The 15,734-nt window shown below is 37.1% G+C and overlaps 4 protein-coding genes across 23 annotated transcripts in view; 2 read left to right on the top strand and 2 right to left on the bottom strand.

Annotated features, from left to right (window-relative positions):
* The window catches only part of LOC131530380 (prestalk protein-like), a 159,734-nt gene that overhangs the window by 117,712 nt on the left and 26,288 nt on the right, over window positions 1–15,734 (top strand). The window lies entirely within an intron of this gene.
* LOC131530392 (waprin-Rha1-like) lies at window positions 193–11,004 on the bottom strand. 4 transcript variants are annotated; one of them, XR_009268368.1, is made up of 6 exons: window positions 10,735–11,004; window positions 3,181–7,925; window positions 2,922–2,954; window positions 1,505–1,651; window positions 1,262–1,399; window positions 198–1,032 (listed from the first exon to the last, which is right to left on the bottom strand). XR_009268368.1 is itself a non-coding variant. In XM_058760643.1 (5 exons), exons 1-5 carry the CDS (start codon window positions 3,245–3,247, stop codon window positions 995–997), a joined length of 423 nt encoding a protein of 140 aa, XP_058616626.1. In that variant the 5' UTR covers window positions 3,248–6,778; the 3' UTR covers window positions 193–994. The 4 variants fall into 4 exon arrangements, 2 of the variants coding, with proteins under 2 accessions (XP_058616626.1, XP_058616625.1); XM_058760643.1 differs by lacking the exon at window positions 10,735–11,004 and having other exon boundaries at window positions 193–1,032; window positions 3,181–6,778; XR_009268367.1 differs by having other exon boundaries at window positions 2,922–7,925.
* LOC131530397 (uncharacterized) lies at window positions 11,741–12,884 on the top strand. The gene has a single exon (XM_058760649.1). The coding sequence runs from the start codon at window positions 11,868–11,870 to the stop codon at window positions 12,882–12,884; it is 1,017 nt and encodes a 338-aa protein (XP_058616632.1). The 5' UTR covers window positions 11,741–11,867.
* LOC131530396 (zinc finger protein 664-like) lies at window positions 12,996–15,293 on the bottom strand. The gene is made up of 2 exons (XM_058760648.1): window positions 15,062–15,293; window positions 12,996–14,095 (listed from the first exon to the last, which is right to left on the bottom strand). The coding sequence occupies exons 1-2, from the start codon at window positions 15,075–15,077 to the stop codon at window positions 12,996–12,998; spliced, it is 1,116 nt and encodes a 371-aa protein (XP_058616631.1). The 5' UTR covers window positions 15,078–15,293.

Below are 15,734 nucleotides of genomic sequence, written 5' to 3'. Positions count from 1 at the left end.
ACTGAATTTATTTAATACACGAGTTTCACAATTTGAGTTGAATTACTGAAATAAATGAACTTTTCCACGACATTCTAATTTATTGAGATGCACCTGTATGTGTGTGTGTGTGTGTGTGTGTGTGTGTGTTTTATTTGAGATGTTAACATATACGTACAGGTTGCACATCAAGTAGGGGGCCCCTACTTTTAATTAAACTTTCATCAAGGACATGATGCCACAGTCACACACCGGCGCAAATTTGTCAGTCTGCTCTTAGTCAGAGGGTGCAGTGTTAGCTATTACCTTTTCAGTCAGCTGCCTATACTTGCTCATATATTAAAAAAATAATTAAAAAATAAATAAAATTAAGTCATTTAAGACCTACACAAATATTTCATACCGTATTAGCAAGGTGCGACAATGGTAACATTAAACCATAAAATGTTGGGGGAAAAAGTGATTTACAGTTCAGATACAGGTTTTCACAAAAACAAAGTTTTATAAAATGATAAACTTCACATTTCACTCATATTTTAAGAAAAGCTTTGAGTCAAAAGTATCAATTATACATTAATATACAAAAATATTCAAAGTCTTTAAAGACATATTTAGACTCGCTAAATACTGAAAGTTTGTCAGAACTATTAAACTAATATTTACACAAACACTACATTTCTCTTGCATTAGGGTTACCCTGTATTCTTGGTTTTATTTCCGGTAGATTTGTACTTCACCCCAACAACATACACACACACACACACACACACACACACACACACACACACACACACACACAGAGAGAGAAGTTTCACTCAGCTACGAGATGTATTTAATGAATGCAAAAGATCTCAAGTATAGGATGGAGAGAGAGAGAGAGAGAGAGAGAAGAAAACACAATCAACAATCAAGGACTTCCCGATGGTTAAATTGGCATGGTTGGCTGCATGCATGTCCACAGGTGGTTGGGCAACACTTCAGTCTGGCAGGATATTGATCATCATGGGAAGAGTTATCAGCACACATTTGGTTTGAGACATAGACCAGGCTTCACTGCATGGACAGAGATAGTCAGATTTAGTCTGTCCATTTAGAGTCATTCAAACTCATAAACAGCACAAAACACAAAGCATGAACCACAAGTTTTACTTTTAGAGTGAGTTGTATTCCAAGTGTTATAAATCTTTAATTTGAAAATGTGCTATGGGCAATTCAGGTACTTTGCCACTGAAATATGAAAAACTGTGTGTGCTGGGGACCCAAGCATCAATATAACAAATACCTCTATATGGACGTGTACATTTACGTCCACATCCATTGCTGCAACACTTCTCTTCGTTCGGACAGTTACCGTCATTTAAACACGACTCAACACATGCTCCAAATCCAGGTTTTTGTCTTGGACACACTCCTGGCTTTTCTGTTATACAAACACATGACAGAAACCTCATCACAAAACACCTCACTGCATTTGAAAAAAAAAAAATAATAATAATTAACCCACACATTAATATCATATAAATACCTTTATATGGAGCCATACACTCATGTCCACATCCATTGCTGCAGCATTTCTGATCATCCGGACAGTCACTGTCATGGGAACACAACTCGGCACACAGTCCCATCATTGCTTCTTCAACATTGTTTCTTGGACACATTCCTGGCTTTGCTGATGTACAAAATACATAACAGAAAAAACATAATTAAAAAAATCAGTCCTGTGTTCACATATTAACTGCTGTTATGTAGTCAAATAATTAGGTAAACAATTAGGTGCCAGATAATACCAAAAGAGGTTCCCCTATGATCACGAGCCAAAGAACCGCTGCTGTTGAGCATTATTTTTGTTGAAGCAATATGGCACCTCTTATGGATCTACATTTGACAAAGGTGCTGTATTGCACATTTAAAATATAGTGGTTCCGCTATGATTACAAGCCAATTAACCACTTTTAGTGCTATTTAGCACCATTTTTGTTTAGAGTGTACCATCACAACCACAGTTACATTTTAAAGAGCAGGTCATGTTTTTTTTTTTTGTTTTTTTGTTTTTTTTTAAGTGTCCTAATATAATAACGGGTTTAAATGCATCTAAGGTGAGAAAACACTGTAATTTTCTTAGAATATACATTTATACATAGAGTCATTTGTGAATGATTTCGAAAAGGTTAGTTCGTAACGTCTGCAAACCCCTCTCTTCCATAAGCCTACTTGGCAAGGTTAGAGAAGCAGTCCTTGGTAAAATGAAGTGCACATAACAAAAGGTTTGAATTGTATTGCTGTGGTATTGTGGAAAAAAATCACGTCATCACCTTTCGGCAATGAAAACAAAACAAACTTGCATTCACGGTGCAGAACACAGCATCTTCTCGACATGATGTAAACACACTAACTAGCAGAAGTGTTTGTGGGCAGGTCAGACTCTTCGTATTTCGTGGGCAGGTGGGGATTATGTAAATGTGTTACCCAGTGATGTAGATCAACAGGCATAAGTAACAGGCGTAAGATAACGAGTCAAAAATATGACGACTCGTTAAGGCGATTATGAGTCAGCTCTTTCTTTTGAGAGACAATATCTTTATGTATAATGCACTTTTTTGATTAACAACTTTGCAGACTGTTTACATTGAAGGATAGCTACGTTACAAACTACAAAAAAAGATATTTTTCGAAAACCCATATGACCTGCTCTTTAAGCATTTTCATACTCAAGAAAGAATCAAAATATAGTAATAACAAGTTTGAAGCAAAACAGACAGAACGCATTAAACCCATGTGATCGGACTATTTGAACAAGTGGCTTGTTAGGTAGTACTTCATTAACATTGTAAGTTATAATTAGCTCCCAAGCTAAATTGAATAGAGTTGTTAAATGGGTAAAGTAGGATGCAAAGCATTTGTAAACTTTAACAAAAGGACAGTAGTGATGGCATACATACCTGGTAACAACTCTTTATCCAAATCAACGGCTCCTAAATAAATAAACAATGTTCATTTTTGTCATTGTGTTTTCCTTGTACTATGGAAAACTATAAACACATATCAACTTATGATTTAGATATAAACTTTATTAGGCTATTTAAACTACACCAACTCTACACTGTATATTTATATGTTCTGACATGTGCATAAAGTCGTATTTTGTATGGGTATTTCTTTACATATTTTCTTTGCGCTAATGAATTTAAAAGACCTCACCTGTGACAGGTCCTTTGGCGAGACACAACAAAACAACAAAAAGCGAGCAGGACACTCGTGCTGCCATCCTCTCAACCTGCGATCTCACAGTGGAAAATGCACTGAATTGGTAGTTCAGGAGGGTTTTGAAGCGCTTTGTGAAATCACATTTTTAAATACCGTAATCCAAGGAGGTCTGACGCAACTCCAACCCTGAAACGCACCTGTCTGTAGGCTAGTAGCCTGATTAATTTGTTTAGGAGTGTGAACTGGGAGTTTTCTAAGAGCTATGACTTGTACTAACTGACCAGCTCAGATTCACTAGGCGCCATGTTTAGGCATTGATAGTGTGATAGTTCTGAGTCCGACTCGAAGGGTGTGAACAGCTCCAAGTAGGCGTGTTGTCATCTCAAAATCACAGTAATTACGACAATGTGTCAATGCAGCATTTGATTACGGGTTTGTCTCTTTGTATCTTTTGTGTTTTCTTTAAGCAATTTAAACAGGAGGATAAGGAGGTGTGAGGTGTTTTTAATTATCTATTAATGGGGAAACAATTTTCCTTGTTCTTGTTCTTCTTTTTTTACTATGTCAAAAATTCAGTTTATAACATTTATGTTTTTGACACAGTGCAAAGCATAGAAAAGTTTACTTAATAAAAAATGTTTTAAAAAGTTTTTTTTTTTTTTTTTAAGTTAAGGCAAACCGTTCAATTGTATGTTACCAAATATTAGTGTATACTTCTGCATACTTGGCCACGCCCTTCGAACCTGCAACATTTAGGTTACAAGTCTAACTCTCTAACCATTAGGCCAAGACTGCCCACTGCCCCATACCTAAAGAATTTTGCAATTACTTTACTATTTTTCCTTTACTTACACTGTTAAGACATTTCTGTAATTTCCACAGTTATTTATTGTATATCACCCAGTATAATACTGCAAATTCCCTTTACAGTAAATAACTGTAATACCCTTTGCATCATGGGAATTTTCTGTGACGTCAGACCCCACATAGAGACTTACTGTATTTTTTTTAAATTGCTGTATACTACTGTATTTGCTGTAACGGTCTCTTTGGCACCATTCTATTGGGGTCGTTTTATTTAACTCATTTCTTACATTTGGATCGACACAATTTGCCCTGCACCGTGTCTACAACACTGCAACAGCTTGAGACTGACTACACTGGACGTGTTACATCGCTTCTAATGATTGGAAAATCCGTTTGTACTTCGTGTCAGAAACAGCGCGAGCGTTTGGAGTACATCTGTAGGTCAGAAATATACCGGGGCATCAGTTTACTGTCCGCATTCACTGTAGATAATATATATATATATATATATATATATATATATATAAAATGGGTTCTATATTGTTGACTGTTGTCGAGTTGTGCTGCGCCACTCGCGTCCGAGGAAGACACGGAAGCAGCGGGGCAGCACCGCGGGTTTTGTCCGGGGATGAACCCGTGAGAGTGGAAGAGCTCCGGAGAACATCTACGCTGTGTGTCGATGCACCTTACGAGAGAATAAGACCAGCAAGCAAGATAAAAATATATGTACGTTTGTCTATGTGTTTGTATCAGAGTTTTGCAGTTTAACCCACAGTAACATTTACTCGTCAACATGGCGGTTACAGAACTTTACCATGGTAAAATATACTGTCGTTTCAAACGACTTTTGTCATCTTATTGAATTAAGTTACCGAATTAAATTATTTTTAACGAGCAACGCTTATCTTATATTAACATTAGATTAACTAATGTGAAATTTTTTTCAGGTGTTAGTAGTTATTGGCCAGTAGCCTGAGAAAATAAAATCATATGCTAGCTAGGTTAAACTAGTTTTATGGCTAGCTGCCTTTCTAGTTTTAGAATTAGTTTGTTATAGTTTTTAATGGAATTTAAGATTTACTGCATTTTTTGTATTTGTGTTTTAAAGGCAACTGCAATGAAGCATCAAGAAAGACATGAGCAGGCCAGCCACCCTGAGACTGATAATTCATGGTAAGAGAACAACTATGGTTTTGAGAGGTTTGTGTATTCTGTATGGGGTTTACCTTTTAAAAGTGTGCTATTTCTACTTCTTGTTTTTCAGAGAAAATATTTCTGTCACTAACAAAGTGGATGGTGAGCAAAGATGGTGGCCACGTTTTGGAGCAGCACCTGGGTTTTGCAGATAGCTATGTATTCTTTAGCTGCTTGTCTTTGTCTTTCCCTATTATGTTTCTGTTGCCTAAAGATTCTTTGTGAGGATAACTCTGCAGGACACTGGCCCTCCAGGACCGAGTTTGGGCACCCTTGATATAGATATACCTACATATAGCATATATCTAAAATGACATACTGAGAATAAGCTCTTTTGAACAAAAACAGATGTTTTCTGACCATTTCATCCAGTAGTAATAGTTATTTATTGTACTGCCATGTTAGCATCTAATGCTATCTTCATGGCAAAAACTGAGTTGCAATAATATAAGAGTTACATAAACTAAATAAAACCAAGCAAAAAGAAAAATACAGCAGATAAAATTATCCACCACATCCAGTCTCATACTGCTACCATCAAGACAAACTTATCCCAGTTCATCCATTACTTCCTCAGTTATGGTACCATTAAAATCAGTGAAAGCACTCCCCCACAGGGTTTTATGGGCATTACAATCATTTTTATTATCTCTGGTAGTCAACTGGAGACTGTCGTTTGATTAGTAAAAAAATGGTGGGTCAATATTGACCCCAGCAAAAAATGGTGGGGGCATGTCCCACGTGCAAATTACAAACATATGTTAAAATTAGGGGTGTCAACGTTAACGCATGCGATTAATCAAAATTTTTTAACACATTAATATTTTTTTAACGCAGATTAATCATTTGATAAGGTTTGACCCCAACTTCTTCCCGTCACTGCAGCGCGGAAGGTTATCTATCATTGTGTGATGAGGGTACAGCGAACCAGTGTTGCCAGGGTAACGGCACAAGTGGGCTATTTTGAAAAAATACAGTTGCGGGAAAAATTACAGAGCCGTGGTTTGCGTTTTTTTGGGCTACTTTTATAATGTACCGCGGCCGGTACATTATAATAAAAAAAAATAAATAAAAATTTATGTATTTATTTAGAAATACTTTTGATAATAGTTGGGTAAATGTATACTGGGATTGAAGCGATGTGGCTTGGTAAACATTATATTGCCAGACTGATAATGGCTGAATAAAAACAAAAGAATAATGATAAAAGAATAATAAGGATTATGACTAATACCTGGCGGAGGAGTGAAAGGTTCCGTTTTCTTAAACTAGTTTGTCATGCATTTCTTTTTCAACACATTTACATGTAGATCCTAGTATTTTAAATTTGTGATTAATCATGATTAATCACAGTACACAACTGTGATTAACACGATTAAATTTTTTAATCGATTGACAGCACTAGATAAAATTATATCGTGTTGACCCTCTCATTGTGGTGGCTTTGAAATCCAAGGGGAATCAGATATAAGTGTTTAGATGAAGGTTGGATGTCCACATATCGAATATGTACCTGATTTAAATGCACATTTGTAAATAGCTCAGATGGGGTGAAAAAAATAAAAAATAAATAGAATCTTGTGCAACTAATTCCGATCTGTCTCAGATATGAGTAAAAAATGGGATTTTTTGTGCCAATGTAAAGTCAGCCAATGTGTAAGCTGTAATAAATGTATTCCCACAATCGAAACACATTTGATTCTTCACACCACTGTCACTTTTCTGGTGTATTTCTGAAGCACCCTCCTGAGTAAAACTCTTTCCACACAGAAAACATATTTGAGGCTTCTCCTTTGTGTCGTTGCTGCACTGATCATAGATCATAGTTCCGAAATGGGAATGCAAATGTGATTTAAGAGTTTCTGCATCTACAAAACTCTTGAAACATTGATCACATGTGTTCTCTACAGTGTGGATCCTCTCATGTTTCTTCTGTTGAAATGGCCATTTGAATCTCTTGTCACAATGTGAACATTTGTAAGGTTTTTCTCCAGTGTGACTTCTCTGGTGCTGTTTCAGCTCAGCATCTCTAATAAAGGTCTTCCCACAATCAAAGCACATATGATTTTTCACACCACTGTGTCTTCTCTGGTGCATTCTAAAACTATCCAGACGTGAAAAGCTCTTTCCACACAATGCACAAATGTGAGGATTCTCCTTTGAATGATCGTGCAGGTGGTCCTTCAGGGAATCTGGAATAGAGTTAAATGGTCTTTCTCCAGAATGAGAACGCAGATGTAATTTAAGTGTGCTTGCTTGTTTAAAACTCTTTCCACATTGATCACATGCGTACGGTTTTTCTCCAGTGTGGATCCTCTCGTGTGCTTTTAGTTGTCCTGATTGACTAAATCTCTTTTCACAGTGTGAACACTTGTAAGGCTTTTCTCCAGTGTGAATTCTCTGGTGCAGTTTCAATACGGTAACGGTAGCATAAGACTTCCCACAATCAAAGCACATATGCTCCTTCACACCGCTGTGTATTTTCTGGTGTAATTTAAGAGGTCCTGCTTGTCTAAAACTCTTCCCACATTCATCACATGCGTACGGTTTCTCTCCAGTATGAATTCTCATGTGATACGTAACACCTTGTTTGGATAAGAAACTCTTTTCACATTGAGGGCAGCTGAAAGATTTTTTGCCTCTTGTTTGCAGTGAGTAAGATTCATCTTCAGTTTTGACATGATGTTTCTCCTCCGCTTCATTCAGTTCTTTTCTCTCCTCATTCTCTTCCATCAAGTCTAAAATTAAAATTAATATTCAAAGTTAATTTTCATTTCAAGTAAATCATAAAAAACATGATAGAAATGTGAATAGAAAGGACATTTCCTACAGTTGCTATACAAAATGATGATTAGCCGCGTTTCAGGCCAAAAATAGGCATGCTAGTATGTGCCAAGGTCAGGGCTTTCTTTGGGCCAACAGCCAGAGTTTTTTGGCCTATCGAATACCAACTCAGGCTTGAGTTGTGGTTATGAACAAAGGTGGAGTTTCTCCGTCTGGAGAGGGTCAACGCTGCTGATCATTTCATATAGCTATCAGCTAACATCAGCATTAGACATTTAAAGTCATTTAGCTGTAAATTCTCTTTCAGACAGCAATGAGTGTTTGAAATAACTTCTGTTTGCAATCCGATTCTCATCCTTGTATAAGGCAGAATTATATTATTTATATGCAATGCACAAGGCTATGCACACTAACCATTACCAAATCAAACAGCACATTTATTTGGTCACATATTTTAAATGTCAGTGTGTTCTTTATACCAGACCTGGGGCCTGTAACCATGATGGTAGATGAACAAATTCAGAGTTACAGGATTAGCTTCAAGTTGACAAAACCAAACCACTCCAATCCGACTTTGTTGGTACCATGATGCTGATCATCAACTTTCTTTGTTAACTCAGGCTTTGATCCTGAGTTTGTGGAGCATGTGCACATGAATGTGTGACATCAGTGGCGAACAGCCAATCACAAGCCTTGGTTAAAAGTTAAAGGTTTTGCTAAAGGTTAAAAGATTGAAAAATATGATTAATTTAAATGCATTTACAATAAAAAAGTACTTGTTCATGAAAGAGGACAAATAAAATAAATTATCTTGCTTTATCAGTGCAGTCAGAAGTGAAACTTAAGTTAGTTTATATTGTTGGAAATATACATCGATAGAGACTCGAACATGTGAGGTCACGGTCATTTTTAAAGCGTTATCTATTGATTCTACAATCTATTGATTCTACTTATTTATATTTTATACAATCTGTATCTATTAACATTCATTTAAAATAAATTATTTATAATAACTGTTAAACTAAAATTGCTTGGATTAATAATAATATAAATCATATAATTAAATAAATCATATAAAATAATGTAATTATCATTAAGGCCAGACCAACTTTTTTTAGTTTTTTTTTGTTCTAGTGGCCTTTAATTTGGAGCAAGATAAACTGGGAGAGTGACTTTTTTGTGTCAGACATGTGTCAGTTTGCTCACATCTGATTGGTCCAATTTCAGTTTGAGATCTCGAACTCAGAACATAACCTGCCCCGGAGCAGGTTAGCTGTGGAGTGTAAGTTACTATGGCAATGAACGCAGCTAAAAGCCAAGCTACTTTCATGGTACCTAAAACCCAGAGTTGGCGCAAGCTAAACTGAAACTTACCTGGCTAGCCAGCTAATCCAGCTTCATGGTACAGGCCCCAGATATCCATATTTAACTCTTAACTCAGTCTTAACTCAATTCCCTTTCGTTCTGGAGCTTCCACTGTTGCTCTGGCTAAAATTATAACTCTATATTGGGACTGGAGAGAGAGTGCTCATAGCTCCAGATGATAGAATTTGGTGGAAAAATAATACGCTGTCTCTGGGACAGCTGTTGATAAAATAACGCGATAGAAGCTGCCTCAAACTCAGAAATATAAAGAAATTAAGAATGTTGAGTCTGAAAGCTGTGCGCGCCGTCCCCCCTTCCGCACCCTGCCCGGCGGTAATGGTACTGTCCAACCGTGAGTGCAAAACACAGAAATGGAGAATAATTAGTCATTTTTATGTTTGTTCAAAAATCATATTCGGACGCAACATTCATCTAGTTCATTTTTGCCAATTGAACAAAGCACTGCAAAGACTTACACGGAGAGTGGTTTCCTATGGTGCGAAAAAGTCAGAATTGTGAGATATAAAGTCGCAATTTGCAAGAAAAAAAGTCCAAATTGCGAGATAAAAAGTCGCAATTGCGAGTTTATATCTCGAAATTCTGACTTTTTATCTCGCAATTGTGACTTTATATCTCACAATTCTGAGAAAAAAAGTCAGATTTGCGAGTTTATATCTCGCAATTGCGAGAAAAAAAGTCAGAATTGTGAAATAAAAAGTCGCAATTACCTTGTTTTATTTTTTATTCAGTGGCAGAAACGGTCTTCCATACTAAAGCCCATGTTGTTTTGTACTGTATTGTATTATAAATAAACAGAACCATATGTGACTGAATAAGTATGTGTCCTCTTTTTTTTGTGTGTGAAATAGCGGTAAATATCACTTTATTTCTGCATAATTAATGTGCTTTCCTGACATAATCAGTGTATCACTTTTAGCACTGTAAAACAATGGTAAAACATCAATGCTTATGTTTTTAATTTTTAAGTAAAAATTCACTTTTATCATGTCTGTTATCGTGCTTTATTGTATGGAGAAAAAAAGTTTTTTTCCAAAAATATCTTCTTTGTTTGAGGCCCCAGACGCAAAATGGTCTATTAAATCATCGTTCATTTATTAAAATTGTTAATTTTTAATTGAATAAAAATGTGCTTTAAAATTAGACAAATTTTGTAAGAATTGTTTAAAGTTAGCTACAGGACCAAACACTCCACTAAAGAAATACCACACCAGCCCCCATAAAAGTATTACAATTTGGCCACTAACGTACATGTAAGCTAAATGGACAGGCTACTTTATACTGTCTGACTACAACCATTACATTTGAAGAACTGCTTTAAGTTTTATAACTCTAGTATTTCACAGCATCATTACTGAAGAATCAAGAATAAACACCAACCTATTGGTTTTTCCATATCTTCATGCTTCACTTTGAAGGGGTCTGGGTCACTTTTGATCTCACTGTAATCTTCAATAAACTCTATCTTTATGGACTTATGTTCTTCCTGGTCCTCTGAATGCATGTCTTGAAGATGTAAATAATTATTGCTTTAAAATCACAGATTTGTAATGCTTCAAAAACTTAGCAAATCTTTTGTTTTGAAACAGCAGTTCGGAGTGCGCCTCTTCTTTCTTCTTCTGGTGTTTTTGGCGGTCTGGGAAACCAACGTAAAAGGTGAATTTGCGCCACCTACTGGTCGGGAGTGCGGAGCGCACAGTTAAGTAAGGGGATAAGTAATGAGAGAAAAGGCCAGGAGAGTTAAAAAAATAATAATAATAAATAAATAAATAAATACTTCCATATTCTTTGTTATCTTTTTCAAATATGTAAATATTTCCTTGTATACTCTTGATTGCCTTTATCCGTTTTGCTAATATCACTTAGAATGATATAATAATTCCCCTCAGACCTAATTGTTGAGAAAGCTGAAGTCTTCCTCTTTCATATGTGATACATTTTAGAATGATTTACTGTTTCTGAGTGTCCACATTTGTCACAATTACCAGTTTCATGTTTCTCAATTTTGTGCAAATGTAATCTTCTCAGTCTCTATTGCCATATCTATAAATCTCTCACCCCCAAATGTCCTGGACTTGGTATAAATGGCTTTCTTTTATTCCATTATCTCACATTATTTTCCTTTTTTATTTTATTTCCGTGTTATTGTTATTAATCTCTTAATTTCAGCTTTACTTATTATAACCTTGATTTTATCTTGTGATTGTTTCAATGCTGTCATTGGAGAGTCTCACCCAAAAGGCAAGCGAGTTTGGTAAACGAGGATTTTAAAACCACAAAAGACACTGTACAAATTAATAAACTCTAATAAACATTGTTTGAAGATTGCATTTAACAGACTACACATTACTTCTTCAAAATACAGTACCATTAAAATCAGTCAAAAAAGCACCTTATCATTAAAATCTCCTACATTTTCAAGTCTCTTTTCTGACTTTATTATCCCAGATAGCACACATACATCTGTCTTTTAAAGACTGCTTGATCTGGAACATCTGATAAACGTCTTTAATATGTCATTTTACATTCATTCTGTTTTGCATGTTCAATTACCACCCAACTTGGCCTTCAATGAATCAGCAAGTTTCAAAGGATTCTGGGACCCTGGAAGTCCAATTCCCTTTTTTGAGGGACAGTTAATTATGAAGACAGACAATAATACTGTTCTGTATTCTGTTCTGTTCATAATTTTTATGGACAGAATTTCTAGGCGCAGTCAAGGGCTGGAGGATGTCTGGTTTGGGGACCTCACAATTTCGTCTCTACTTTTTGCGGATGATGTTGTCTTGTTGGCCCCATCAGACCAGGACCTTTGGCATGCACTGGGATGGTTTGCAGCCGAGTGTGAAGCGGCTGGAATGAGAATCAGCACCTCCAAGTCCGAGGCCATGGTGCTCAGTCGGAAAAAGGTGGCTTGCCCACTTCAGGTTGGTGGAGAGTTCCTTGGGGTCTTGTTCACGAGTGAGGGAAGGATGGAACGGGAGATTGACAGACAGATCGGTGCAGCTTCTGTAGTAATGCGGTGGATGTACCGGTCTGTCGTGGTGAAGAAGGAGCTGAGCTGCAAGGCGAAGCTCTCGATTTACCGGTCAATCTACGTTCCTACTCTCACCTATGGTCGTGAGCTGTGGGTCATGACCGAAAGGACAAGATCCCGGATACAGGTGGCCGAAATTAGCTTTCTCCGCAGGGTGGCTGGGTGCTCCCTTAGAGATAGGGTGAGGAGCTCAGTCACTCGGGAGGAGCTCAGAGTAGAGCAGCTGCTCCTCAACATCGAGAGGAGCCAGTTGAGGTGGCTCGGGCATCTGTTCCGGATGCCTCCTGGACGCCTTCATGGGGAGGTGTTCTGGGCGAGTCCCACCAGGAGGAGACCCCAGGGAAGACCCAGGACACGCTGGAGGGATTATGTCTCCCGACTGGCCTGGGAAAGCCTCGGTGTCCCCCCGGAGGAGCAGGAGGAAGTGTCAGGGGAGAGGGAAGTCTGGGCGTCTCTGCTTAGAATGCTGCCCCCGCGACCCGGCCCCGGATAAGCGGAAGAAGATGGATGGATGGATGGATGGACAATAATACTACAGACCCAGACATCTCATTCATTCTCAGTCATGTTTGGGGTAAAAGAGAATTTATTAGGCATTAAAAGGTTAAACCTGATTCTTCACACCGCTGTGTCTTTTCTGGTGTAATTTTAAATCATTCAGCCATAAAAAGCTCTTTCCACACAAAGTACACAGGTGAGGCTTCTCTTCTGAATGAACATTCAGGTGCTTCTTCAAGTATGCTGCCCTAGCAAATTTTTTACCACACTGATCACAGTTAAATCCTTTTTTATCTGAATGAGAATGCAGATGTACTTTAAGACCGTATGCTTGTGTAAAACTCTTCCCACATTGATCACATGCATACGGTTTTTCTCCAGTGTGGATCCTCTCATGTGCTTTTAGTTGTCCTGATTGACTAAATCTCTTTTCACAGTGTGAACACTTGTACGGTTTTTCTCCAGTGTGACTTCTCTGGTGCTGTTTCAGCTCAGCATCTCTTATAAAGGTCTTCCCACAATCAAAGCACATATGATTTTTCACACCACTGTGTCTTCTCTGGTGCATTCTAAAACTATCCAGACGTGAAAAGCTCTTTCCACACAATGTACAAATGTGAGGATTCTCCTTTGAATGATCGTGCAGGTGGTCCTTCAGGGAATCTGGAATAGAGTTAAATAGTCTTTCTCCAGAATGAGAACGCAGATGTAATTTAAGTGTGCTTGCTTGTTTAAAACTCTTTCCACATTGATCACATGCGTACGGTTTTTCTCCAGTGTGGATCCTCTCGTGTGCTTTTAGTTGTCCTGATTGACTAAATCTCTTTTCACAGTGTGAACACTTGTAAGGCTTTTCTCCAGTGTGAATTCTCTGGTGCAGTTTCAATACGGTAACGGTAGCATAAGACTTCCCACAATCAAAGCACATATGCTCCTTCACACCGCTGTGTATTTTCTGGTGTAATTTAAGAGCTCCTGCTTGTCTAAAACTCTTCCCACATTCATCACATGCGTACGGTTTCTCTCCAGTATGAATTCTCATGTGATACGTAACACCTTGTTTGGATAAGAAACTCTTTTCACATTGAGGGCAGCTGAAAGATTTTTTGCCTCTTGTTTGCAGTGAGTAAGATTCATCTTCAGTTTTGACATGTTTCTCCTCCGCTTCATTCAGTTCTTTTCTCTCCTCATTCTCCTCCATCAAGTCTAAAATTAAAATTAATATTCAAAGTTAATTTTCATTTCAAGTAAATCATAAAATACATGAAAGAAATTTGAATGGAAAGGACATTTGCTACAGTTGCTATACAAAATGATGATTAGCCGCGTTTCAGGCCAAAAGTGGGAATGCTAGTGCGTGTCAGGGTCAGTCACATTTCTACAGTAAATTCCAGGGCTTTCTCTCTGGCCAGAGTTTTTTGGCCTATTGAATACCAACTCAGGCTTGAGTTGTGGTTATGAACAAAGGTGGAGTTTCTCCGTCTGGAGAGGGTCAACGCTGCTGATCATTTCATATAGCTATCAGCTAACATCAGCATTAGATATTTAAAGTCATTTAGCTGTAAATTCTCTTTCAGACAGCAATGAGTGTTTGAAATAGTGTAACTTCTGTTTGCAATCCGATGTGGATTCTCATCACTGTATAAGGCAGAATTATATTATTTATATGAGATGAAAAAGGCTATGCACACTAACCATTACCATGGTAAACAGTAAATACAAGACACCACATTATCAAAAATTATAGAAATCATCATTGTTTAATGAAATGTGATGTAAACAGAATTCATCAATATATATATATATATATTTTTTGAATGTGCATGCTTGTGGACTAAAGCCCATGTTGTTTTGTACTGTACTGTATTATAAATAAACAGAAACATACGTGACTGAATAAGTATCTGTATCTGTATGTTTTATGTGTGAAATGGCGGTAAATATCACTTTATTTCTGCAAGAAAGATAATTCCGCAAGCAGCTGTAATTCCAGATTTTCAAACAGAGATGGCGACAAAGAGGTAAATCTTACAGACTGCAGCTTTAAGTAAGCCAAATGGACAGGTTACTTTATACGGTCAGACTACAACCATTAAAACTGAAGAATTGCTTTGTTTTATAACTCTAATATTTCACAGCATCATTATTGAAGAGTCAAGAATAAACACCAACCTTCTGGTTCTTCCATATCTTCATGCTTCACTCTGAAGGGTCTGGGTCACTTTTGATCTCACTGTAATCTTCAATAAACTCTATCTTTATGGACTTATGTTCTTCCTGATGGTCTGAATGCATGGCTCGCGCATGTAAATACTGATTGCTTTAAAAAAAAAAAATTAATTAATTTAAAAAAAAAACTGATTTGTAATGCTTTAAAAACTTAGCAAATCTTTTGTTTTGAAACAGCAGTTCTGAGCGCCCATATTCTTTCTTCTTCTGGTGTTTTTGGCGATCTGGGAAACACATGTAAAAGGCACATTTGCGCCACCTACTGGTCGGGAGTGCGGCGCGCACAGTTTAATAAGGGGATAAGTAATGAGAGAAAAGGGGAGAAAAAACGAAATACTTCTATATTCTTAATGTTATCTTTTTAAAATATGTAAATATTTCTTTGTATACTCTTGATTGCCTTTATCCGTTTTGCTAATATCACTTAGAATGATATAATAATTCCCCTCAGACCTAATTGTTGAGAAAGCTGAAGTCTTCCTCTTTCATATGTGATACATTTTAGAATGATTTACTGTTTCTGAGTGTCCACATTTGTCACAATTACCAGTTTCATGTTTCTCAATTTTGAGCAAAAATGTAATCTTCTCAGTCTCTATTGCCATATCTATAAATC

This window comes from Onychostoma macrolepis, chromosome 22, assembly GCF_012432095.1.
Source record: "Onychostoma macrolepis isolate SWU-2019 chromosome 22, ASM1243209v1, whole genome shotgun sequence".
NCBI classification, from domain to species: domain Eukaryota; kingdom Metazoa; phylum Chordata; class Actinopteri; order Cypriniformes; family Cyprinidae; genus Onychostoma; species Onychostoma macrolepis.
This window is presented reverse-complemented; position numbering and strand designations above follow the sequence as displayed.